General features: G+C 33.7%; 1 protein-coding gene across 1 annotated transcript; it reads right to left on the reverse strand.

The window, feature by feature from the left end:
• Positions 1-17,336: 17,336 nt before the first annotated feature.
• Positions 17,337-20,321, reverse strand: LOC145094418 (squamosa promoter-binding-like protein 3). The gene is made up of 2 exons (XM_079032627.1): positions 19,942-20,321; positions 17,337-17,771 (listed from the first exon to the last, which is right to left on the reverse strand). The coding sequence occupies exons 1-2, from the start codon at positions 20,271-20,273 to the stop codon at positions 17,597-17,599; spliced, it is 507 nt and encodes a 168-aa protein (XP_078888753.1). The 5' UTR covers positions 20,274-20,321; the 3' UTR covers positions 17,337-17,596.
• Positions 20,322-26,307: the final 5,986 nt, after the last annotated feature.

The raw sequence follows: 26,307 nt of genomic DNA on the forward strand, positions 1-26,307 counted from the left end.
TAGCTACGCGTGCATATAAAGAACGTCAAAAACGGAGCCCGTATGCGAAAGTTATGGATTTTAGAAGATCGGGGCTCAATTTCCGAGAAATCTCGCAAGGATAAGGTCCGAAATAAGCCACGTCATCGGATTCTCGCATGCATGCCCCGTGTCCGACCCGCGTGTTGCGTTCTTCTTGAGTCCGAGGTTCGGTCCATTCAGCAGATGACGCGTGTAGCCTCGTGTCGCAACCCCCTCACATCGAAGGCTCGGCCAATCTGAGACCGCCACCTGCCCTTCCCGTGTTGACCTGCGAAGCGAGCCACCTGGAGGCTCGCATGCGAGCCACATGCTTGCTTTTGATTGCTCCGGATCCGAGCCCTCTCACCTATAAATAGAAGGCCTGCGAGCCTTCCCGGGTAATTTTAGAAAATTGCCATTTTGGCCCCTTTTTCCATATTTTGACTATTTCTACTTCCCCCGAAGCCCCGGTATTATTTTTAAAGCCCGGAATACGTCCTGAAGTGCCCGGGGAGCCCGAGAAATTATTCTTTTCGGTTTGAAGCTCTACCTTTTTAGAGCCCGGTATTTAGCTAATTCTTCCGGTTTTCAACGAATAAAGCCATATTTGGAGCCGATATGCTGCTCAAATTACCATTTTAACCCCCGATTATTTTAAGGTGAGTTCAATATATAGGAACAATTGTATGTTATGTGTTACATGTGCTATGTGCTTTTCAGTGTTATTATTCTGAGTTATTTTCCCGTGTTATTTTTATTCGCTATTTTTCATAGCAAAGTTATACCTTTGACCATGTGATCAGTGAAAGGACTTAGATTCACGGTGATACTGGTATGTAGCCTCTGGCCATGTAGAACATGTCTCGTAAGAGAATGACTTCTCTATGGCATTGGAAAAAGGTTAGATAGGACTGGTATGTAGCCTCTGACCATGTAGAGCATGACTCCGTAAGAGAATGACCTTTATTCTATGGTATTGGCAAATGGTTAGACAAGGCTATAAGCCTGAAATCTAGCAAAATGTTAATCAAGAATTATATGTCTTATGTGCCATTTGGTCCAAAGATTTATTGATGCATATCAAGTATTGAAATCGTTATGTCTCATTGATCATAAATCTTTGAACCAGATCTTGAGTTGATATTGAAAGCCTAAAATATGATGCACATATGTTATTGTTGTTCTTGTTCCCTTTTTCTTCTGTCATATTGGTATATATAAGGCATAAGATTATATTGTATCTATTTATTGAATTCACTAAGCGTTATCGCTTATCCCTCTCAATGTTTAACAATTGCAGGTGATGAGTATCCAATATAGTTTTATACTGCTGAAAGATTTAGAATAGTTAATACTATTTCTCTGTATTTTAAATGTTCAAGTATGTATATGAATAGTAGATTCCTGGGTAGATATAAAATGTAATAAAACTTAGTCGGTTTGTATCCAATCTTTTGTAATCACTTTATCAATATAAAATATTGTTTTATAAATATGCATGTAGCATGTTTTGAGGAAGTAACTTAAGAATAATGTTGGAATAGTATGAAAGTTTGGGTCTTTCAAAAATACAAAAGTTGGGGTCTTTCATATGGACATTGAAAATGGTGACAATGGTGGCCCAGAAAAGATTTTTCTTCCCATTGGAAAGTGGGTGTCCGAGATCAAACTGTTTGATTATATGGTAAAGAGAAATGGCTAGTTCGAGGATTGTTCCATGTGTTGAACGTAAATAGTACATTTGTTTGACTACCAATTGAAGAGACATTGGAAACAAAGTTGCCCAAAATACATGAAAGATCTTAGAGATAGTAAAGTCAATTTGCATGACTCTACTTCAGATATATCCATTATCTTACTCCACTATTTTATAGGTTCCTATTCGTAGACTCTTAATACACGATGTGATGATCAGATTTTGATAAAGGTGCTAAGAGAAAGAAGGAAACTTGAGCAAGGTGAGCTAAATTTGATCATGAGAAATGGACTTTTGTCACATGGTTCGAAGGTCAAAACATGGAGCTACTACTAAGGAGTTAAGATAATTAAATACATTCATATTACTCTTAGGAGATGACTATAAATAAAGTTTTTCTTTTTATAGATAAATTCCAATTTTTCGTTTATTATAAAATTTTGGTTTATCTGGTTACCTTATTTATATTTCCTTGCAATGACATTGATGAATGTGTTGGTCATAATTAACCAAGTGAAAATAATTCTCATCACCAACTGAATACCTAGTGTTATATAAGTCGTATTGTATAGTGTATGAGAATCTTGTGCATTGAAAAGGTTTTGACTAATTCATTGATCACATGTTTATGTGAATCAAGAGAAGGACTAATGGATCTAGTTCATATTGATATGGATTCTTCAGATCCACCTCAAAGGACGATAACTCTATTCGTCATGATTTTCTGATGTTTCAGTAGATATGATTGTGTTTAGAAGATTAAGCATAATTATGATACTTTGAAAATATTCAAAGAGTAGCAGAACGAATAACAAGAATCTATTAGGTATAAAGATAAAAGATTCTCTAATCTAAGAAGAAAAGAGAATACTTTAGTATTGTGATCATCTTAGTGATTGTGGATTTATGTCACAATTAATCCCCGAAGAACATATTAGTTCAATTGTATGACTAAGAAGAGGAATCAGATTTTGTTGAAAAATAGTTCAATCAAGAGATGAATAATACTTAATTCCAAATCAAGTTGTGGAGTCATGCTCTAGTAACTACAAACCGTATCTTAAGACTCATTCCAAATTAATAAGGTTGAAAACACCTCAAATTATGTGGAGTAAAAAATGTTTTCTTACTCTAGCACATAAAGAGTTGGAGTTATGATGTTTTTTTGTTAATCGAGAAACAAAAGATAAACTGAGACCAAGTCTATGATGTGTTTTTTTTGTCGAGAATCCACACAAACCTTTGAATATTTGTTTTAGCTCATGAATAAATGTTCCTTGAGAGAAAACGCATATCTCAAGAAGTCAGTGGGAGTTGTATTGATCTTGAGAGTTTCAAGATTCAATCAATAAACCTTTTAGTTATCACTAGCACGTAACCTGAGATTGATAACAAATCGTGTTTGATTGAGACATTCTTATTTATGTGCACCTTCCAATTGAGTTGGAAATTCTTATGAGCTCTATGTTTTTCATTAAAATGTTAAAGCAAAAAGCACGGTGGTCAGTGAAAGTGCATTAATCAATATAGGTGAAGTTGCTAACAACATTGAAGAATTAGTAGGACAATGTGCTACTAGAGGGCAGAAAATTTAGAATAAGCGAAGTTAGGTACATGAAAGGAAAGCTAAATTTGATTTTGGTTTTGTCTTAAATCTTGTCGTATGATTGTAGGTTGGAAATGGTAGATTCACATGGATGGGAACGTATGCACCATAAAATCTAGGTGTCAAAGTTTTCACTCTAATTCATGAGAATGATAATGAGGAAAATCTTTCACTAGTAGATTTTAAAGGGTCTGCTAAAGATCAGTATCGATATTGGTTGTGTTAATTGCATTCTCAAATTCACAATATGATTACGGCATCCCACTTCATATTTCTAATTTGGAGAAATGAGAAGGAATTGTTTGAAATTTCAAAGACTTATAGTTATTAGTTATGAAAGGGTTTAAGCACACACATATTCTATCTAATGAAGGTGTACGAAGTCTAGTTGGAGACTTATCGAAGCATCACGTAACATAAATTTGTACTTTAGTAAGAAAGTCAAGAGTATTGATTTCTATAAGTCCAGTTGATTTATGGGTACATGTCAGAGCTAGTGGGATCATAACTGGTATGCTAGTATTGCATGTTGACAATACCCTTCATAGGGAACAAAGTTCTCAATTTGCAAACTTCAAAGTTTGGGAATTGTTTATCGGTTATAGACTTGAGGGAGAGGGAACTCATACTTTGTTTCGAATTTAAATGATTAGATCGTATAGTTTAATAGAACTTAGTCATAGACATATGTGAATATCATGTTGAAATGATTCAACATAGGAAATTCCATATATGAAAATATTATAGCAAGAGATTGAACAGATATCATATATAATGAATCGCGTCCCATATGTTTCAGATATAGGATCAATTACATGTGTTGTGATATTCACTTATTTTGATTTTTCCAAATGCCTTGAGCATTAAGAGGAAAAGGATTAGAAATTTTTTGTGACTAGAGTTGTTAAACAACTGTCAAGAACATTCTGAGGTTTATTAAAGATTGGTTGCTTGTGGACAGTTGGGTGTATGGATTGAGATGATTCTTTATCAAAATTGATGGTCATATGGGAATATGGAAATGTTTTCGTAATGGGAGTTGATTATTAAATCTACATGTGAGTTGAAAAATTTAATGCAATAGAAGTGTTCAAGGAGTGCACCTTGAATTTGAACCTTCATTATCATGGAATTGTTTATAGTAACAAAGTTCCAATGGAACATTCTGTAATATCATTGGCTCAGTCTCTGTGGCTTTGAAGCCTCGACATCACAGAAGGTCAATGCATGCAAGGTTGGAATTCTAATACATTTTAGACAGTGACAAAAATTTGGAATTATAAAATGAGCATCATTGGAATAGTGTACAGTCGATATGTTCACAATTAAAGTACCATAGAGAGGCATAGCATGCATGTTCATAACATGACATAACTGATGTTTTTTTAATTCAAGTGGTTAGTTGATTACTCGAAACATTATACAATGAATAAAGTCGTAATTATTATGGTTATTAAATAATAGAGATTATTTATATTAAATAGGGTTGAGACCATAGTTAATTAGTTTATTATTGTGTTTGACTTTGCATGTTTTACTTCCTGAATAATTTTATTATTCGAATTCCACAATCACTCATACTTTTGGAAACAAGTAGTCAATTAAGACTGTCATGAATTGAATTGTAGATTGTCTGTGGGGATTAGACATTGCAATAAAGATTCCTACAATGTTCATAAGTACTTAGAAAATGGGGATTTTGAGTATTGGATAAATCCATGATCAGAGAATTACTTCATGGATTTTATCATGAGTAATTATGAGACGATAATATCTTACATTCTTAAAATGGAGATATATGAGTTGTAATTTGCAAGTCAGTTGTTCATTGGTATTGTGAAAACGCATCAGTGACATGATGTTATAAAATGTAGTATCACGCATGATCTGTTGAGTAAAAGATACAAACATATGAGTCAAAGTTTATTCGTTTCTTTTTCTCTAATGGGAAAAGCGATATCTTTAGGCCCCTCGATGATTTGATGTCAACATCTGAAGAGATTGGCCGAGCTTGGACTAAATTGATGTGTTCAATTAGTAGTATGATTTCAGTCGTCATAAATGGGGAAATCGAGAAATAGAATTTTGGACAATGATATTGATTTCAATCCATGTTTCATATCCATATGATATCTAGAAGAACTGATGAATATTTGATCACTTAGCTAAAGGACACATATTTGATTAGATAAGAGTTCGGCGGTTGCTTTAGAAATCACCATTTATTGTTTAATTTAGAAGTTATACCTGTAATTTAGTTTTAGACTTATCAAAGTGGGAGACTATTGGATTAGGTGTCTAAGTCAATAACTAAATTAGTATAAACTTGAATTATTAGCAAAGTCCTTTTGGGTTGCTTTGAAACCTAGTAATTGACTCGATTGCTATTTGGAGAGAGAGAGATTGATTTATTAATTTATTATATAGTTACTAAATTAAATAGAAATCAAAATAAATTATTTATTAATATATTATGAGACTAATATATTAATTAGAAATACTATTGTTTAATTAAGAATTAACTAGAATTAATTTTAGGGTTAATTGGATTAATTAAAAGTGGAAGGACTAAAGGGAATAATGTTCAACAGTTGAACATTAACCAATTCTAGAACCTCTCTAAGAGGGGGACGAAATTCTAGTTGGTTATAGGGTTTCTAGATGGTTTCTAGAGCTTTTCTTGGGCTCTAAGGAAACTTGGATGTCTTAGGGGGAAGCAAAAGAGATAAGGCTTATCTAAGGAAACTGTCTTATCCTTAGCCTCCCTATCACCTATATAAACCCTCCTAAGGGTTCACAATTTCGTTCATTCCTTCTAAAAGAGGTAGAAACAAACATCCTTCCTCCTATCCTCTCTGCTCTTTAGCCTCCAACTTGTTAGGGTTTAGGTGTGAGCCATTAGAGTCACGAGACTTCTGGTGCTTTTTTTTAAAGCTAGATTAAGAAGGAATCATTTTTATTTACAACAATAAACATAAGGTATGTATTTTCTAAAAACCTTTTAGTATTCTCGAAAATAGCAATGTCCTTTTAGGGTTCTTTATATTCAATAGTTGTTTGCAAATCATAGTGAGAACATAGGTCTTTTAGAGTGCATGTGAACTTAGGGTTTATGTTTTTCTACCAAAATAAGATTTTTGTAACATATGAAATTTATCACTTAACCCATATACCTGAAACATAAACTCCACCTCCATCATGATGTATACAAATACATAGATCATAAAAATCTAAGCATTATAAGGGTAGGGGCAAGTATGTAAGTATTGGCGACGTGAAGCAAAAAGATGAACTTTGGTGAAATAACAGCTTGATCAACTAATTCTTTCGCAATGGCAGTCCATTTGTTAAACCATAATGCCATCTCTCTACTGGACATTTACGCACCTAGGTGAAATTAGGTTGATTATTGATTTCAATTCAATTTGGAAAATTTAAACTTAATTTTATGGAAAAGGGTATAATAGTAATTTGATATAAATTAATATTTAAAATATTTAACATAGACAAATTTGATATTTTGAAAGTTTATCAAAAATAAATATGATATTTAAAAATTAGGCTGGACAAACATGATATATATATATATATATATATATATATATATATATATATATATATATATATATATATATATATATATATATATATATATATATATATATATACTAGCCGTTTACCCGCGCCAAGCGCCAGGTGCGAAAAGTTTTTTTTTTCAGAAATGAGTTTCTAGAGATGATTAATTCGTTTGCTCAAATAGTTTACTAAATCTAAACACTGTAATTGATCTTTTTGCCCCTGTCTTCTTCAATTTTTCACGTGCTTGATTTTTTCTTCATCAAATAATAAATTTTTCACGTGCTTCATCTTTTTCTTCATCAAATAATAAATTCAAATACAATTTAACCAACGATTGCTAACTATATTTAAAATTGCAGTAAATAAAACAAAAATCAAAAATATTTATATATAAAAAAATCACAATCATAAAAAGGAATAAACTAAAAAATCAAGAGATATATGACCTTGATTACCTAAACGGTTTGAATCCAAGTAAAAGAATGCCATATATCGAATGTGCATATTGTTTACTTAAGAAATTAAGAACTTTACCTTGTTTACCTGACTTAACTTATTAACGGAACCATAAATCAAAAAAACAAACCAAAAACGATTAAAGGTAAAAAATTAAAAAAAAAAGATTACCAATTGTCAAATTGCTTTAAATTTCTATAAATAATGTAACTATGAGGTAAGTTTATTTTACATACAGTCACTATATTACAAACAAATCCGACTATTATTATCATTTCAAGTACAAAACAATCTAAAAAGCAATTCATAAAGAGGTAAATATAGGCATATTTGCATGTTTTAAAGGTATAATGTGTATATGAAGAGGAAAGTTTTAGAAGATTTGATTATAAAGGGTAAGATGGTCATTGAGGGTAAAATAATCTTACTTCATAAAAATAGCATTTAATCATGTAAAGGAGGGACTACAAAGGCTAAATTGGTCATAAACTTCAGCATCAGGTTCAGCTCCGACTCCAGCTCAAGCTTTAGCTATTCCATGTTCGAGCCATGCAGACAAATCCTATGTAATGAACCTGTTTGCAGCAAGCTCAACTTCATTGCCTATGTTGGCCTGAACAATGTTGATAAGAAGATCACCCACAATTTTTTTAATTTCATTTGACCAAGTGGTCGTGGTATACATGAGACTTTGTCTGCTAGGGGCGGGCTATTTCATCTACAATCTTCCTTATTTGAGATTCAAAACCCATATCAAGCATACCATAAAGAGTGCGAATTGAAGAAAGTCAACCTTCCTGAGTTCAAGAATGTCGTTAAGTGTACCTGCAGGAGTAGCCCCAACAATGCCTTCTCCTCGTTGCAATTCCTTTAATTGTGGACCCTTTGGAGGACCACCATACAAACACTGAACAACAACATTAACAAACATTAAAATAACCATATGTAGAAGTAGAAAAAAATAGATGGATTTAGCTTGTATTTGAATAGCAGGTTCCCTTGTGGGCAGTAGAACGACCTTCCTGATGGGTTTTAGCCATAAGAACTTTCCTATGTGCGCATGCAAAACCCTAATGCTTGGATCTAGGCTTTCTAATAAACATGCTTTGAATCCAAGACTTCTAATTACTAATTAGGTTAAATAACAACATTGAAACAGATCTAGAATCATACCTTTGAGTTCCTTGTTGATCTTGAGGTCTTGGAGCTTCTAGAGTCACAAATGTCACTCCTCTAATGGCTTACAAACACCAAAGCAAGGAGGATGATTTGGGAGAGAGGAGAGGGGAGGAATTTCGACCAGAGTTCTCTTACTTAATCAGAGGTGTCGAATTCCCTATGCCATGGGGTCTATTTATACTTGTAGACTCCTTAAGGGTTACAACCTAAACCCTAATTGGATAATCTTCTCTTAAGGCTATCCAAATCCATTCCTAGATAACTCTAATGGACGATTTTAGCTATCCTAATCCTCTTAGAATTCGTCCATAGTATATCCAAATGGATTTACAGTCTAAAGCTTAACTATCAAACAATTGACAGTTTATACCCCTTTATTTAATTAATCTCTTTAAGTCACCAAATTAATTCTAATTAATTCTATGACTTATATTAATCAAATAACAAATATATTATTCATTATATTATTCCCATAATATATTAATAATATTTACTCTCTCTTATTAAATCATCCTATCAAGTTGCTATGGTGAAGGCAACCCAAAAGGACCAAGCACAACCGGATATAGTTACAGCCTTAGACACTATTCCAACACTTCCTATGTCCGTTATGAGGATTGACATGATAATGTTTGAGTAACATGAATCCCTAATGCTTTACCAGACCTGTATTTGTAATTGTCACTATGTTTATATACAAAAAACATTTATTTAGATTAAACAGATAGAATAATGCATAATTGTTCAAAACATTTCTTTTAATTACCACAAAGGCTCCAATCAGTTTTGATTGTGTAAAACTCAAGTGAAGTTTCACAGCCATTCTAAAAGGGTCTGATATTATCATTTCCTCCTTGGGAAGATACACTATCATACAAAATACCATCTTCAAGAACACAAACACTATCATACACAACCGTGGTGAGTGGGTTTGAAGGTCATGGTGGCTAGAATCGGATCCAAAACCTGAACTTCATTATTGATGGGAGGATCATTAGACCTGACTATTTACAACACTTTTAACATATCATTGATTTGCCACCTACTGGATAAAATGCACCAAATCCATGTAAAATGATCATTAAGATGGAAATCAAAACAATTAGAAATGCAACAGCACATAATAAAAACAAATAAAAACCCTAGATTAATAAATATAAAAGATACACCGGAAGGGTCTAAAAGAATGATAGAGTTGTTGCTTACCTTCAAATCAGAATGGAGAGTGAAAATTAGTTCTTGGAATCGATGCTGGTTCTAAAATCATGGGAGCTTATACTAAGAAAAACATAAATTCAACACAATATATGGTGAAATTGATTAATAAATATGGTAGTCATCTGATCATTGTTTTACCAGAATATCAAAAACAATAGATAGATACGATGCTTACCTCTAAATAGGTACAGAGAGTGAGGAGTACATGTTTAAATCTTCACAGTTTCAAGAATCATTTGAACAAAGGTTCTGAAGTGAGATTTTTTTAAATGAGGGATTGAGGTTATTGAAGAGAATGTGTGAAGGTTTATATGTACATTTACAGGGATGGAGAATGAAACACTGACCACCGGGGAGTGGAATTGAACCAACCAACAGAGGTGGTACCGGGAACGAAGGGTCGACATATGAGATGATGACGGCGAACTGAGTGGTGGTGGTAGTGACAGTGGAGTGTGGGTTTATTAAATTCAAAATTTTAGATGAAAGTTTGAGATGAGGGGTAGGCCGGTGGGGGAAGACGGTAGATCGCAATAGGTGGTGACGCCGTTAGTCATCAACGAATATGAACTCATGATGGCAGTAGAGCAAAATTTCAAGGGTTTCTTTAGAGCAGGGAAATGGAAAAGTTCAGGGGAAATACACATGATAGTGTTGTGGTTTGCTGGCGGTGGAGATGGTGGTAATGAGTGGTATGACAAAATGATGGTGGTGGTAGGTTTACCAGACAACAGGTGGATGAAGGCAGCCGGTTTAGCGGCAACGTAAGAGTGGTGATTGTTGGTGGATGTAAAATTTCGTAGTTTGGTTTCTAGGAAACAAATTTGGGTGAGATATGCGATTGTTGTGATGGAAATCGTGAGCATAGGATTTTTGTAGGTGGCTAGCTGCTGAATTCAAATGAGAATGACAAGGTCAAAAGCCAAAATATGTGCCAAAAAATTGCTTACGGTTAGTAAATTGAACTCATTCTCTTGACTTCTTCAATGATTGACCACATAAGATCTGATCTTTTTGGAATGCTTAAAGTTGTTGTATATCATCCATTAAGGGTTGTACCTCTTAAATTTCAACATTTGACCAAATATGTATATTAAGGTATTATATATATATATATATATATATATATATATATATATATATATATATATATATATATATATATATATCTTTATACCTTAAAAAGCATTTACAAGATTTTGCTGAATTTTAAGAGGTACAAGCTTTTAAGCATCATATACAATAATTTTATGCATCGTAGAATAATAAATCTTATCCGGTCAAAGACAGATTTTGAATAGGTCTTCTAAGCTTATCTTCAAATTGATTGGGTTAAATACGAAAAAAGTCAAATAAGATGATGATGATAAAATTTTGAATGGGTCAAAGTTTGACCAAGTGTTCCTCATATCCAATTGAATCGATAAATACTAAATCTTATCCGGTCAACATTTATGAAAAAGTCAAATAAGATGATGATGATAAGATTTTGAATGGGTCAAAGTTTGACCAAATGTTCCTCATATCCAATTGAATCGGTAAATACTAAATCTTATCCGGTCAACATTTATGAAAAAGTCAAATAAGATGATGATGATAAGATTTTGAATGGGTCAAACTTTGACCAAGTGTTCCTCATATCCAATTGAATCGGTAAGTACTAAATCTTAACCGGTCAACATTTATGAAAAAGTCAAATAAGATGATGATAATAAGATTTTGAATGGGTCAAACTTTGACCAAGTGTTCCTTATATCCAATTGAATCGCTAAATACTGATGTAACAGCCCGGAATTCCAGGTATCGTTATATTTATGATTTTAGGGTGTTTTAAGAGGGGACTCGGCGAGTTGGAGCTCAGACTCGCCGAGTAGGATCGCAGATCTGGTCACGGGTTCGCGACTGGACTCGACGAGTCCGGATATGGACTCGGCGAGTCCGCGCTGTTTAGCAAAACCCTAACCGTCCAGGTTTGGGACATATATCAGGGGCCTTATGGCCGTCATTGTTCACCCTAGTCCTTTGAGAGAAACCCTAATTCGATTGTGAGCATTTGGAGCAAGGTAGAAGACCATTATTGATCTTGGAAGTGTTATTGTGCAAGGAGGAGGAGGCTTGGCTAAGGGGACAACAGGAGAAGCCATATTCTGAGGGTTAGGGACACAGAGCAACGTTATTCAGGTAATATTTCGAGTTGTTCCCTTCTATGTTGATGTGCATATGGATTTAGGGTTTATTGAACCCTTTTGTGGCTAGATTGAGTGTTTCCTTAGTCCCCCAAGCGATTGAAACCCTATATTGGGACCCTTGGAAGTCCAGAATGTCCCATGCCTGAGCTTTTCGGGAATCAATGGAGGTTTTGGATTGGAATCCTTATGCCTTAGGTCAAAATGTAAATTATGAGTCATGGGGTGTATTATGAGCACCGAAATGAGGACTTTACGTGATGAACCAGTCTAGGAAGGCCAGACCTATGAATCGTCGGAGCAGATCTGACCTTAGGAAGCAGTTTGAGCGGTTGCATGGCATGGACTCGCCGAGTCCGATGAACAGACTCGGCGAATAGCTTGAAGATTAACTGGGACTCGCCGAGTTGTTCTTCAGACTCGGCGAGTTGAGTCGGGGTGGCCCCGCGATTCTTCCAGGAGGAACTCGTCGGGTCAAGGGGGATACTCGACGTGTAGAAAGGGAATCTTAGAGAATTGGTGAGAACGTGTAGACTCGCCGAGTCACCCTAGCACTCGCCGAGTCCGGTCAAAGTTGACCGTTGACCGTTGACCAGAGTGGACCTGTGTTGACTTCTTGGGGATAGTCAACATTAGAGATATAAAGTGTTAACTAGGGACATATGATGTTATAGGAGGATTAGAGCTCGGAGAATCGGGCATGAGGGATTCCCAGGTTGTGAGAAATCGAGACACGCGAGGTGAGTCTTCTCACTATACTTTACATTGAGTATGTAACCAGAGTTATGTGACAGAGTATTTGTATGCTATGTATGATATGAGTATGTAATCAGAGTTATGTGACAGAGTATTTGTATGCTATCTATGATATGTGTTGTGCTGCATTATTTCTATGTGATTTATGCTGTGCCTGTTTGCAGAGTTGGAACCGAAGGGTTCCTAGAGTTAGAACCTGAGGGTTCCCAGAGTTGGGTGCACGGACCCATAGAGTTATAGCCTCGAGTGGCTTATATGTGTTACATGTGTGGTATTTTGGGGAACTCACTAAGCCTCGTGCTTACAGTGTTTTGTGTTATGTTGTTTTCAGGTTTCTTTCAGTATCACGGGACGGCACCGGCTTGATTGTACACACCAGGGAAAGAGTCATGTTTTGGAGGATCCTGGTTTTCTTTGCAAGTGAAAATGAAGCTATGTTTTGTAATTTAATTATGAATGAGATTTTAAACAAGTGTTCTAAGATTAAAATGATTATTTTAAATGAAAATGTTGTCATGAAATTTACGGTGTTACAACTGAATCTGTCAATAATAATGAAAAAGTCAAATAAAATGATGATAAGATTTTGAATGGGTCAAAGTTTGACCAAGTGTTCTTCATATCCATTGAATCGGTCTAATACGATGTACACGTTATAAAACATTTCATATAAACTGGAAGAGGCGCATTGATCTAGCATTCGTCTATCATGAATGTCTTGCCATTGACCGCAAAACCTTGGTTCTCTCTCATGCTCGCTACCTCCTCCTTTGTTTTTCTTTCTATTAAAATCGAATAAGCCCACAAATGTCTTACGTTTAATCCTAGCCCAGGTATAAGAAATCTCTATCTGTTCGTCATTTTGTTTAACAAATTTTTTATGCATTTTGTTGATCCGCACCCGTCGCTTTGCGCGGGTAAACGGCTAGTATATATATATATATATATATATATATATATATATACATATATGTGTGTGTGTATGTGTGTGTGTGTTGATTTTCTTACAAAGAATATGTTAGGTTTTTTTTACGTTTTCCATTGAATACCTACAAGTCAATATTTAACTGATTTATAGTTTTTTCATGACAATACTAACGTCCCATTTAAAAAACAAAAAGAAATATGAAGGCGAATCTAGAACGTAAAACCATATGGTTCACTATTTAATTGAAATCGATAAAAATGAAAAAAAAATCAAATAGTACTAGCTGCAAGCGAAAAAAATATTTATCAATCGCCACTAGTTGCATGATGATAATTGACTGCGATTGAGAGGAGGCATGAGGGGGAGTGGCGACTGTCGGAGGTTGTTGTGGAGGCTAGAGGGCGGTTGCCGGTGCAACTGATCGACAATTGTGCATCTGGCTGAGCTGATGATGATCCGCGATTGTAAAGATTAAAGTAAGAAACGTCGTTCTCTAATGCCTACTTCCATTCACACAATTTTTTTAAAATTTAATTTATATTGGATTACTCTTATTAGATTGGGATAATGACTTGAAAGGGTAACGAACTTTCGACTTTTGTCACATTTAGTCACTAAACTTTTTTTTTGCTATCTATTTGTCATTGAACTATTGAAACTGTTCACATTTTACCCTTATGACCGGCTATTACCGGTCATAAGGGTAAAATGTGAACAGTTTCAATAGTTTAGTGGCAAATAGATAACGAAAAAAAGTGTAGTGACTAAATGTGAACAAAATCGAAAGTTTGTTTCCCTCTAAAAAGTTCAATGACTAAATGTGAACAAACTTCCTATTGTATTATGTTTTAGCAAAATTATTTATTTTTGTTTAATTGTAGCAACATTTTTTGATGAAGAAATCTATGAAATAAAAAAACAAAATGTAACATCCGGATTTCTAGGTATCATAATTTAAGTATTTTTCTTTTGAGTTAAGAAGAGAGACTCGACTAGTTGACGCCTCAACTCGTCGAGTAAGGTCGCGACTGATGACTCGGATTAATGAATGGACTTGACGAGTCGGTAAGGCGACTCGACGAGTCCGCGCTGTTGGCAGAAACCCTATATAGTTACTTTCATCTTACACATAGATATGAAGTATTTTATATAATTACGTGCTATGTGTGCATATTATTTGAATACTTGTTGTCTATGCTGGATGAACGATTTTATACATGTTTTAAAAGATTTAAACGGTATATTTATTTTATATCTAAAAATATGTTGCAGATGAAACATGGGTAGATGAAATAGTTGGTGTGTGATCAAATAAAATGATGAGAGATAAGTGATGATAGAAATGTGATGATAATTAGGTAAATAGATGATGATGAATATGTGATGTAGGATGAAAGGAGATACCATAACCTTAACCAGCAATGTGGCGATGTAGTCATCTACCAGAGTATAGATGGCGACCACGGACTATTCTAGACAACCTAGTGGAAACACCAGTAGGCCCATAACCTGTAGGTGATGAATTACGAGTTCAGGCGATGTTGTAACTACGTATTCATGCGATGATACTCTAACCCCTTACTATGAATTACGAGTTCAGACGATGTTGTAACTACATATTCATGGGATGTCACAAATTTCGCATGCCAAACCAATGGTCATAATTCATATCAGTGAGAATGATTCATTTTTTTGTAAAACCAAAATCAGATTGGAAATTTTGATTTTTTATTTTGGAAAATGTCAAACCATTGGTTTTTTATTTCGGTTTTGGTTTTTTGTTTTTTTAAATATATTTTCAGGGGTTTTTTTTTTTAATTTCATAGATTTCTTCATCAACAAATGTTGCTACAATTTAACAAAAATAAATAATTTGCTAAAACATAATACAAGAGGAAGTTTGTTCACATTTAGTCATTGAACTTTTTAGAGGGAAACGAACTTTCATCATATTTAGTCACTAAACTTTTTTTCGTTATCTATTTGTCATTGAACTATTGAAACTGTTCACATTTTACCCTTATTACCGGCAACAGCCGGTAATAAGGGTAAAATGTGAACAGTTTCAATAGTTCAATGGCAAATAGATAACGAAAAAAAGTTTAGTGACTAAATGTGACAAAAGTCGAAAGTTCGTTACCCTTTCAAGTCATTATCCCTATTAGATTATACCTTAATAGATATCACGCTACAAAAATATAGATTATGGGTTGTAAAAATCAAATTGGTACATACTTTTTTTTTCTAAATTGCAGTTTACTTAAAATAATTAGGATAGTTCATCGATTTAATTCTATATATCATGTTATAAAAAAATAGAAATAGCAGGTCAAATTGGTACATACTTTTCTAAATGGTAGTTTACTTAAAATAATTAGGATAGTCTAGAAACTTTTTGCATTTGTCAAGCGACAAAAGGATTAAATTTTTTTGAACGACGGTTATTTTGATTGAAAAACTAATCAGAAGCTAAAAAAACAATTACAACATCTTACAAGTTAAAGTAGGGTTATATAACCAATCACTCCGTCTTATCGTAGCTTTGCTACATCTATTAGAAATAAAAAAATAATAATAATAAAATAAAATAAACTTTATCTACCACATCATAAAAAAAGTAAAAATTTTCTTGGCAAATCCGGTCCGAAAATAATGAAATTAAAAAATGCCATAGACACCATAAAATGCTCAAAATCACGGCATCAAAAGCTTTTCGTTGTCCACTTCTATGCGCTATAAAATGTGACCAAGACATAATCGAATCAATCTATAATTGTTGAGGAATCTGAACACCCCACCAAATGGCAACTCGAGTCCATAAATCACTCAACTGGTTACAACCTACAAAAAGGTGGTGAATGGACTTAACCGTCATAGAACAAACAGGAGACAAAACGGAATCAACCGTAATGTTTCGGTAAGAAAGTCTTTTTTTAATAGGAATACCATGTAACCTCGGTCTCCAAATAAAAATATACTGGTTGTTAAACAATTTAACATTATACTAATAGACACTTTTAAATTACAAGAACATAAAATTTAAACGATTTTTTAGTTGTTAAGAATATAATAAAACTATTATTATTACAATGAGCATTCTAACCATAAACAACAAAAGTTGCATAAACTTGATAAAATCATGTGAAATTAACCATTTACTTATGAGCAAATTCTATAAGAGAAGGATTTCATACTTCATATAAATTTAATTATATACGGTTTTACAAACGATTATAATTTGTAGTGTCAAAAATAAATAAAAAATGATGATGCCCTGACTTTTATACCATTTATAAAAAGAAAAATATAAACATACTTCTACAACAACATAACATACTTCTAAAACAAAAAGAAAAAAATAGGACAAAGAATTTAAGTTATAATGATATACACTATTAAATTACATAAATATAAAACTTAGACCTTGTTAAGAATATAAACACATATCAAAATATTATCATGACAACGAGGCATTCTAAACACCATAGACAACAAAAGTTACATAAACTTTTTGTCAAAAATAAATAAAAAATGATGATGCACTGAATTTTATACCATTTATAAAAAGAAAAATATAAATATACTTCTACAACAACATAACATAGTTCTAAAACAAAAAGAAAAAAATAGGACAAAGAATTTAAGGTTATAATGATATCCACTATTAAATTACATAAATATAAAACTTAGACCTTGTTAAGAATATAACCACATCAAAATATTATCATAACAACGATCATTCTAAACACCATAGACGACAAAAGTTACATAAACTTTTTTTAGAATGACAGTGAACACGCACTCTAATCTATTTTTAAACTACACTTTAATTTTACATATGTCTCAAACACTTAAACGCAAAAGTTACATAAACTCGACCAAATCATATGAAGTTAACCATATACGTACGGGGAAATTCCATAAGAGAAGGACTTCATCTTCATATATGTTCAATTTACATATGGTTTTACAGACGCATATAATTTGCAGCGTCATTCTCTTTCGCAACTACCCTGAAACATTTCTCGGCCATCTGCTTCCATACACGCAAGCGTCTTCCTTGTACCTTTAATCTCACTCGAACTCTTTCTACGTCTCTCATTGTGTCCGGCCAAACGTCTCCTGCAACTTCTCTTTGTATCATCAAATTCTAGAAGCTCATGAAATCTGCACCAGTTAATCAAAGAAATAATATTATCAAATTAAATGGTTGCTTGACTTGTTATATCATCATTGAACAATGTTAAGCATTTATGATGTTCATCTTTATGTTGTACCATAAACCACAATAATGTACATTGATGCTCATCTTTATGTTGTACCATAAACCACAATAATGCACATTGACTCATACAAAACGATGATGTATAAAAGCATATACTTTCGTAGGGTTTTGTTACATCAATGTCCACATGTTAAAAGCATGTTTTGTCAATTACTAGTACTAGTAGGATATAAGTGAGTACTGTACCATCAAGTCATGGTGCTCTCATGCGAAAAAAATGTTTCATGGGCTGGTAATAAATGACACATTACATGATTAATAGCTTTATTGCTTTTGTGGAATAGAAAATGGTAGACTTTTTGTTTTATAAGATGATGGATGATCCATAATTGCTGATAAATCAATTTGTTTAAAGATTATTTGTCACTTTTTTGTCTAAAAAAAATAACAACGTTTATTTAACATGTACTTCATAAATTATGAAATATGTCGTATGCCTTTACTAGACAATAAACACATAGTTAAATGTGACATGTCTACTTTTAAAAGAATATGATGTAGCTCTTTTAGGGCATCTTAAAAATCAAAACACGAGATCTATAAATAATATGAAGTTACATATGTCAACGGGAGTTTACAAATACTCAGACACAGTTTAATACTTTGTTTTCTATGAGTTGTCATGGTTTAATAACATTAAATATTTTATATATTGATATTTTTTTTCCAAATTAAACTTCAATTTTATTATCTTTTCTATTTTTTTTTTTAATTTTATTATCCTTTTAGCAAGTCTACCAGTAATATTTCTATTTTGACAAAAAAAATTTGAAAAAGTCTCAATTTTTTTTCCTAAATAACCATACATTTGATAAAAACTTTTATAGACCAATTTTTTTATTTTGACTCATAATCTCATTTTTTTCTTCTTGTCGTTGTTGTTTATGGTGTTTTAATAGCTTTTAACGTTAAAATTTAAAGGAAATTTTTTTTTTCAAAACAAAAAGAAAAATATCATGTTAAATTCTTGTTAACAAAATAAATATCAAAATATATTTGTAAGATATTTAAATATTATATTAATTGAAGAACAACCGTGGAATATGGTTTGACAATATTGTTATTGGGAAAAAAAATGAAACCTTAGATTAGATTATAAGCATAAATTAGTGTTCTGAACTTGTCCTTTTATTTTTTAAGCATTTTGCCAACAATGATAGGAAAAATCATTAAGAACACTCTACACGTCAACAAAAAAGACATGTAAATTATGAGTCAACAAAAAATTTGGTTCAAACGGAACAAAAATTGAGTCTCAAAAAGAATATAATGATATTATTATCGATCAAATCACTTTTTTGTTGAAAATTTTTCATGAAAAACATAAAATCTAAAATTAGATTCCAAACATAGATATATTAGAATTTGGAAACTATTCTTTTTGAAAATTTTGAAAATAATCTTTAACATACATTTTGCAAACAAGAATTAAACATGATATCTTTTCTCTTTGTTTTGAAAAAAAAAAATTGCTAGATGTTCCTTTAAATTTTAATGTTAAAAACTATCAAAAAGCATCATAAACATTAACAACAAAAAACCTTAAAATTATAAGTCAAAACAAAAAAAGTTGGTTCAAAAGAAAAAGTTTATTAAATGTGAGGTTTTTTTGAAATTCTTTTTAAAAAGTTTTTTTGAAAATAAAATTCATGGTTTTCCCAAAAAAACCCAAAAGATTATCAATAAATCAACTAAACACCTCAATTGAAAAAATGAAACAAACAACTTAAAGTGTTTCAAAGAAAATGTTAGGATTTTTTTTATGTTATTAACATTTAAATTAATATGCAGAGATACACTAAATACCTAATTTGGTCATTTGTCATCTAAATGATGTTTTATGGTATCATTAATTTGTGCAAATACATATATTTTCCGTCTTTTAAATGGTTTGTGCAACTTGTTAATGTGTTTTTCATTAACTTATATTAAATTTTCATTAACTTATATTAAATAAAATAAATGTTTTTGGATGAATAGTATGTGCATACATCATATTGACATGTGTAGCAAAAGAATAAGAGTCATTATAGTATAACGAAGAGCTCTAACCGGCTACATTGTTGACAAAACCTTTGCTCATTTCCGGCAACAATCACAACTTGAGCCTTTGCATGGAGCTCACACACTCTATGCCTCCGATGATATTGTTTGGCTTCAGTGAGATCAGCAGTGCACTTCTCAGCCTGACAACACCTTGTGCCGCTAGTTGCTCCACCACCACTATGACCACATTTTTTCTTCTTTACATTCCCATCAAAAGAACCACCGCTATTGTCACCGCCATCGCAACCTAACAACCCATCACCATGGTGCTCATTCATCAAAACCTTCTTCATCTTCACTTTGGCTTTAGAAGAAGCTTTGGTGCTTTCGGCTTCCATTTTGATTTAGGAGTCTACAAAATAGAGTATGCCATTATATAAGGAAGGTGTTGGGAAATAAACTATGTAGTATAAATACTTATATCATATTATCTTGTTAATATGTGTTGATGTAAAAGTACAATCAACATAAGTGAGTGGTGGAATGACCACAACATGTACCTGAATTTCTTGTGTTTGTTTGCATTCTAGCGTGTATAAATTGAAAAGACTATCAATGCGAAACAAAGTCCGTATGCATTTCTCATGTGTGGGGGACAGAATCGGGTGTCATGGTTTGACACCTATTCGTTTGCTTTAGAAAGGGTTAAACTTGTATTATAAAAAGCTAAATAAAATTTGTGTATTTTAAGGATATTTAATTTTTCTCTCATGTTTAGAACTAACCTACGTATAAATTAGTAGAAATATTTTTTTAACCAACAACAAAACTTGTATAACCCACAAAGTGCTAGCTAGGGGCTAGCAAAGAATACAAAATTAAGGAATCATCTGATAGTTCATCCAAACATTCCAATTTATTCTAATCTTAGTGTTTCTAAGAGAAAATCAACAAAAAGAAAACGCAACAATATTGTCAAAAATAAAATGTTTCGTGTATTCTAACGGACGATAAATAGCTAAATTCCCATAAGACCAAAAAACCCAAATCACTGTCATGAAAATCGTCTCGATAATTGCCCTCTCCATTTTGGCCATCGGTCTACCATCAATCCATTCTAGCAACTCCAAAGGATTCACAAAAATAGGAATCCACACTTAATCCACAAACCAACCCTTCTCCAATTTTCTTGAGCAACGACACAAGAAAAGAACAAATGTGACAAATCCTTCAGATCGTTATGACAAATAGGACAAAGAAAAAAATCTACCTCCACACTTATATTCACCAAAAACGTCTAAGAGGAATCTTGTGCAACAAAAAACGGCACAAAAAATATTATTCTTGATTTGAACATATTTATTCCATCTCGTAGCAATACTGCCCACCGGGAGCCTAAAAGATTTAATATGTCTCCTAGCCGACTTAACCGAGAAGGAGCCGCTAGAAACAAAATATCGGGTCCACTTATCTGGAATAGAAGTCATCACCACCGATAACAATAAACCCACAAGATTCTCGAACTGCAAAGCACCTCTAATAGGACGGTGCCATGAGAAAGTCCAACCGTCTGAACTCCAAAAATATCTAACAAGAGCACTTTGCAAAGAAGATAAGGTGTAAAGCCTATGAAACTGGATCTTGAAAGAAGTATCTCCACACCAAGAATCTTCCCAAAATTTAGCAATGGACCCATCCCCAGCCATAATAGACATAGAGTTGGAAGTAATGACATTCCGCTCATGCAATTGATTTATGGAGCCCGTTGTTTTCTACCACACTCCTCCCCTATAGACGGTCAAGAGCCACCCAGAAAATGCCCATAATCACCATGTAAACACTTAATGACCTTCACCCATAACGACTCCGGTTCATGAAAAAACCCCCACTTCCACTTGTACAACAAAGCAAGAATGAAGGAATCTAAGCTACCAATATCTAAACTGCCATTTTCTTTAGAATTAAGAGTCACATCCCATTTCATCTAATGGATTCGTCTTTGATCTTCTTCCATGCCCCAAAAAAACAAGCTCTACAGGCTTCCAAAAAGTGACAAACAGAAGCCGGAAGTCTAAAAATCAAAAAGAAGTAAATACCTAAACTTCCTAATATAGATGTAGTAAGAGTTAAGCGACCACCAATAGAAAGTAATTTAACTTTCCAAGATGATAACCTCTTACGAAACCGATCAATAATAATATCCCAACTTTTAACACGAGACATAGAACCACCCACCAGGATGCCAATAGACGAGAAACGAAGGCAAGCCACAACACATCTAGTAAATGACTTCAGCTTGAGGGACACTAACACCCAAGAGACTAGATTTTAAGAGGTTGATCTTTAAACCAGCCACCATGTAAAAGCAACAAATAATAGTAATAAGATTTCAAACATTACATTATTCCCTATCTTCCAAGAATAAAGCATCATCAGCATAAAAAAGATGAGATAAAATAAGGTTTGAGCCACCCACACAAAGACCACGAAAAAGACATGTAGCTACTTCATCCTCCATAGTTACATGAAGCCCTTCCATAACAATGATAAACAACAAAGGAGAAATCGGATCACCCAGCCTCAACCCTCTAAACAAATTGAAATCATCCGTAGGGCTCCCATTAACAAGAATAGAAGATTTTGAGTTTTGAACACCCCTCGAATCCACACCCTCCACTTTTCTCCAAAACCCATAAACACCAGTATTTGATCTAAATACTCCGAACTGATCGAATCATAAGCTTTTTCAAAACCGACTTTAAAAATGAGGCATTTTTGTTTTTCTTCTTGAACAACAAGATCAACTCACTAACCATAAGGGGTCCATCTAAAATCTGCCTTAAGAAACGTTGATTGCTCCATCCACTACTAGAAAAATACCCTTTAATGACACGCATTGCGTGTCACACCCCAAAACCAAAATGGCGAAATTGTTCTGAAGTAGAGGAAGTCATCTTTAGCATCACAACCAGTCATAATAGCAATCATAGTAAACACAACCAAACAGTGCATACATGAAAATTAAATAAGTTTACATCGGTTTTAAATCTGATTTCGAATACATCAAAAGTATAAAGACTTAATCTTATTCACTCCGACTTCTTCAAAATGCTCGGAAGGTACCTACCTACTGATTTCCTGAGAATACAAGCAGTTTTGAAAGAATATCAGCAAAAAGCTGGTGAGTTCATAAGCATTTAGTTTTGGTGGAAAAATGTTTCTTTGAATCCTTTTGAAGAGTGTTCCTCAAGAAAATCCTATATTTTCTTATGAAAAGCATGTTTGAAAAATCATTCCTTCCATGACTTCCAGATTCATACAAGATATGTACAATACAAGGAATCATGGAATAAATATGAATATCTATTAGTAGAAAATAAACCATCAGTTTTAGAGATGTCGGTGTTATCCTGGGAAAATCCCATATTTTCCCTAAAAATAGTTATCTGTCCTAGAGGTAGAGATGTAAGTTTAGAAATCCCTGATTACTATCAGTATATATTAAAGTAGTTTTATTACTTAACATAAAACAAATGAAGAGTAGAGTCCGTAAACCAAAGTTAGTTTATACTTAATTATGAGTCGTACAACCATACTTGATATGACCTAGAGACCTTTATAATGTTCTTCAGGCATTTAAGCTAAATGACATTTGTTCACCTTAGGCATGCCTGCCTAACTGTCGCTAGCAGTTCAGGTGTGGGATTGTCAATCCCGAATAGATCTATTCACAAATCTCACGCTCTCCCTCCAGGAGACTCTGGTTATACTGAGATAGGATTTAGCCATGTACACCTAAGGGTACAGTATTGAAGTAGAGCCTCACAATTATGTATAATCTGGTTTACTAGCTAGAAACAGTATAAAACAATAGTTATCCTTAAATAATAGTACTTTATACTCGTGAGAAAATATATAACATAAACTAAATCTATCATAGTTTATACATATTCATCCATGAAATCTGATTTGGTAAAAACTGCCTACAGGGTTATCCCAAACTATACCCATCATAGTTTATTAGAATTGACATGGAAAATGCTTTGTAAAAACCTTTCTGAAAGATATGAAGTTAGATTTCCAAAATAAAATTTTCCCTTATGCTTAACATATTACAAAAAGGGATAAAATATCTGAATATGTTATTAAACGTGGAAATCGTTGGACTGTATTAATAAGTTTAAAACTTAATAAAATACGTTGAGTCTGGCTTGTATTCCCCCCCCCCCCCCCTGAAAACATTAAAAACACGGAAAATGTAGGGGTACGAACTCACCTCGGGTAAGTGGTTTGATTGAAGGATCGATATGGAAAGTTGGGTGTTCAAGTGAAGCCTTGAACATGATTTGATCCTAATTAACACGTAATGACACATAAAAGAGTCAAATGACGGTATTTCACCACTAGATGTGATGGAGAACCACTCTAGAGACTTGGAACTACTTGCACTAAGTGTTAGGACCTTGTAGGTTTGCATGAGAGTAGTGTATGGCCACCTTGAGTGTGTGTGCGGCCATAGGTGTGCGGCCCAAGGAGTGTGCATCCGTACACTCATGAAAGAAGGTCCCTTTGGAGTGTTCTCAAGGTCCATACGTGTATCCACGAAGTGTTCTGGGTCTATACTCAATTATAGTGCAAGTTAAGGGTCTTAGAAGTGGGTTTGCGGCCCTAGGATGAGTGTGTGGTCGCACACGGGAGTGTGTTGCCGCACACAAGGAGTATGCTACCGCACAAGGGTGTGTTCAGTTGTACAGAGGTGTGTGCAGTTGTACACCCCACATGATGATGTCCAAAATGTCAATTCCAAGGTGCAACAAGGCTAGGGTCATATCTATCTCGAGTATGGAAGTCAAATCTCTCACTTTGGAGGGTATTTTAAGAGTGTGTGGCCACCTTAAAGGGGGGTGTGCGGCCGCACTCACTTCCAAACACAAAGAACATGAAGAATAATTCACACTTAAGGCTTAGATAGAGTGGTATTTCATGGATATCAAGTTAGAGGATGAATTAATCACGTTCTTAAAGCTTTGGAGGGTTTGTGGTTGAAGAAGCTTGAGAGTAATGATGTTGTGTGTTGCCAAGGTGTTAAAGGAATGAAAGGAAAGGGGGCTACCCTTTATATAGGGGTAAGTATGCTGCCTAAAAGAGAGTGTGCGGCCAAAAGGTTAGTGTGCGGCCGTACACTCCCCTTAAGGGTGTATATGGCCTGGTTTTGACACTATACGACTTGCTGACTCATTCCTAAACTCAACCTTGGTCATACTTAAGCTTAGAACACTTAAATGAACCCTTAAACAGCACTAGAAGTCAACAAAACAAGTTTAACATTGATTGAATTTGACTAAGTGTACAAGATAGAAGTTTCGGGTTGTCACATTGCGTGTCATAAAAGGGTACGGATAACACGCAGATGTGTGTCAAGGAAGACCCTGTCATTAAGGAAAATGACACGCATTTGTGTGTCGTAGCCTTACGACGTGCATTTACGACACGCAATGTGTGTCAAGGAAGGCTCTGTCATAAAGAAGATGACACACATTCGCATGTCGTAACCTTACGACGCACTGCATTGCGTATCATTAAAGCCCCTGTCATAAAGAAAGACGACACACATTTTTGCGTGTCATAAAGCTTAAAAGTTTTAAATTTTATATATTTTGATAGTTTACTAATTTACTAATTTTCAAAATAAATAACACATTAAAGGTCTCATAATACAGAATAAAATACCATAAATAAGAAACATAACTAACTGCACTAATATGTCAAATACAAATAATTATTCCAATAGTAAGTAAATGTAATACATTGCTAATATTGCATTATATTTATTATAGAAAAACAAAACATATACAACATTAAAAGGAACATGTGAGTTAATTATCCTTTGACAATCTCCATGGCAGCTTTAAGCCTTGCAACTTCACCACTTGAAGATGCATCAACTCAACCAATGTCAACTCTTCACCACTTGAAGACGCATCAACTTAACCGATGTCAACTCTTTTTCTACAAGTTTCCTACACTCGGGGACATAAAATGTGTTATGTAATTACAAAAAAGTAAATTGTGTTTTTTTCAAGTCAAATTAATCAAGTATGTTGCTATTTCTTTCATATTAACCAAAAAAAGCTTAAATGCATGAAATAGCAACTTATTTTGCAAGAAATAGCAAAGTACATTGTTATTTCCTGTACTTGCCCAATGTGACTGGAATTGGCCCTGAAACAAGAATTAGCACATGATGAAGACTGTATAAGCCCTAGAAATTCTAGAAAATATCAAGAAACCATTCAAATATTGATAAAAGAGAACTTTGGAAGTTATACACCGACGGTGCGGCAAGTAAGGAAGGTTCATGCGTATACCAGATCCTTCAAAGCACCAAGGGAGAAGAAATCACTTACGCACTGCGATTTGATTTCCAGGTAT

Source organism: Lactuca serriola, chromosome 3 (assembly GCF_051521515.1).
Source record: "Lactuca serriola cultivar US96UC23 chromosome 3, Lser_US96UC23_V15, whole genome shotgun sequence".
NCBI lineage: Eukaryota > Viridiplantae > Streptophyta > Magnoliopsida > Asterales > Asteraceae > Lactuca > Lactuca serriola.

Bases quoted from the DNA above. Each gene is read 5' to 3' on its own strand.
- LOC145094418 (XM_079032627.1), bottom strand. From the start codon at position 20,273: ATGGAAGCCGAAAGCACCAAAGCTTCTTCTAAAGCCAAAGTGAAGATG. The intron at 17,772-19,941 runs GTTAGAGCTCTT...TAACTGGTGCAG, and splicing joins TTTTGTCAACAATGTAGCCG to ATTTCATGAGCTTCTAGAAT.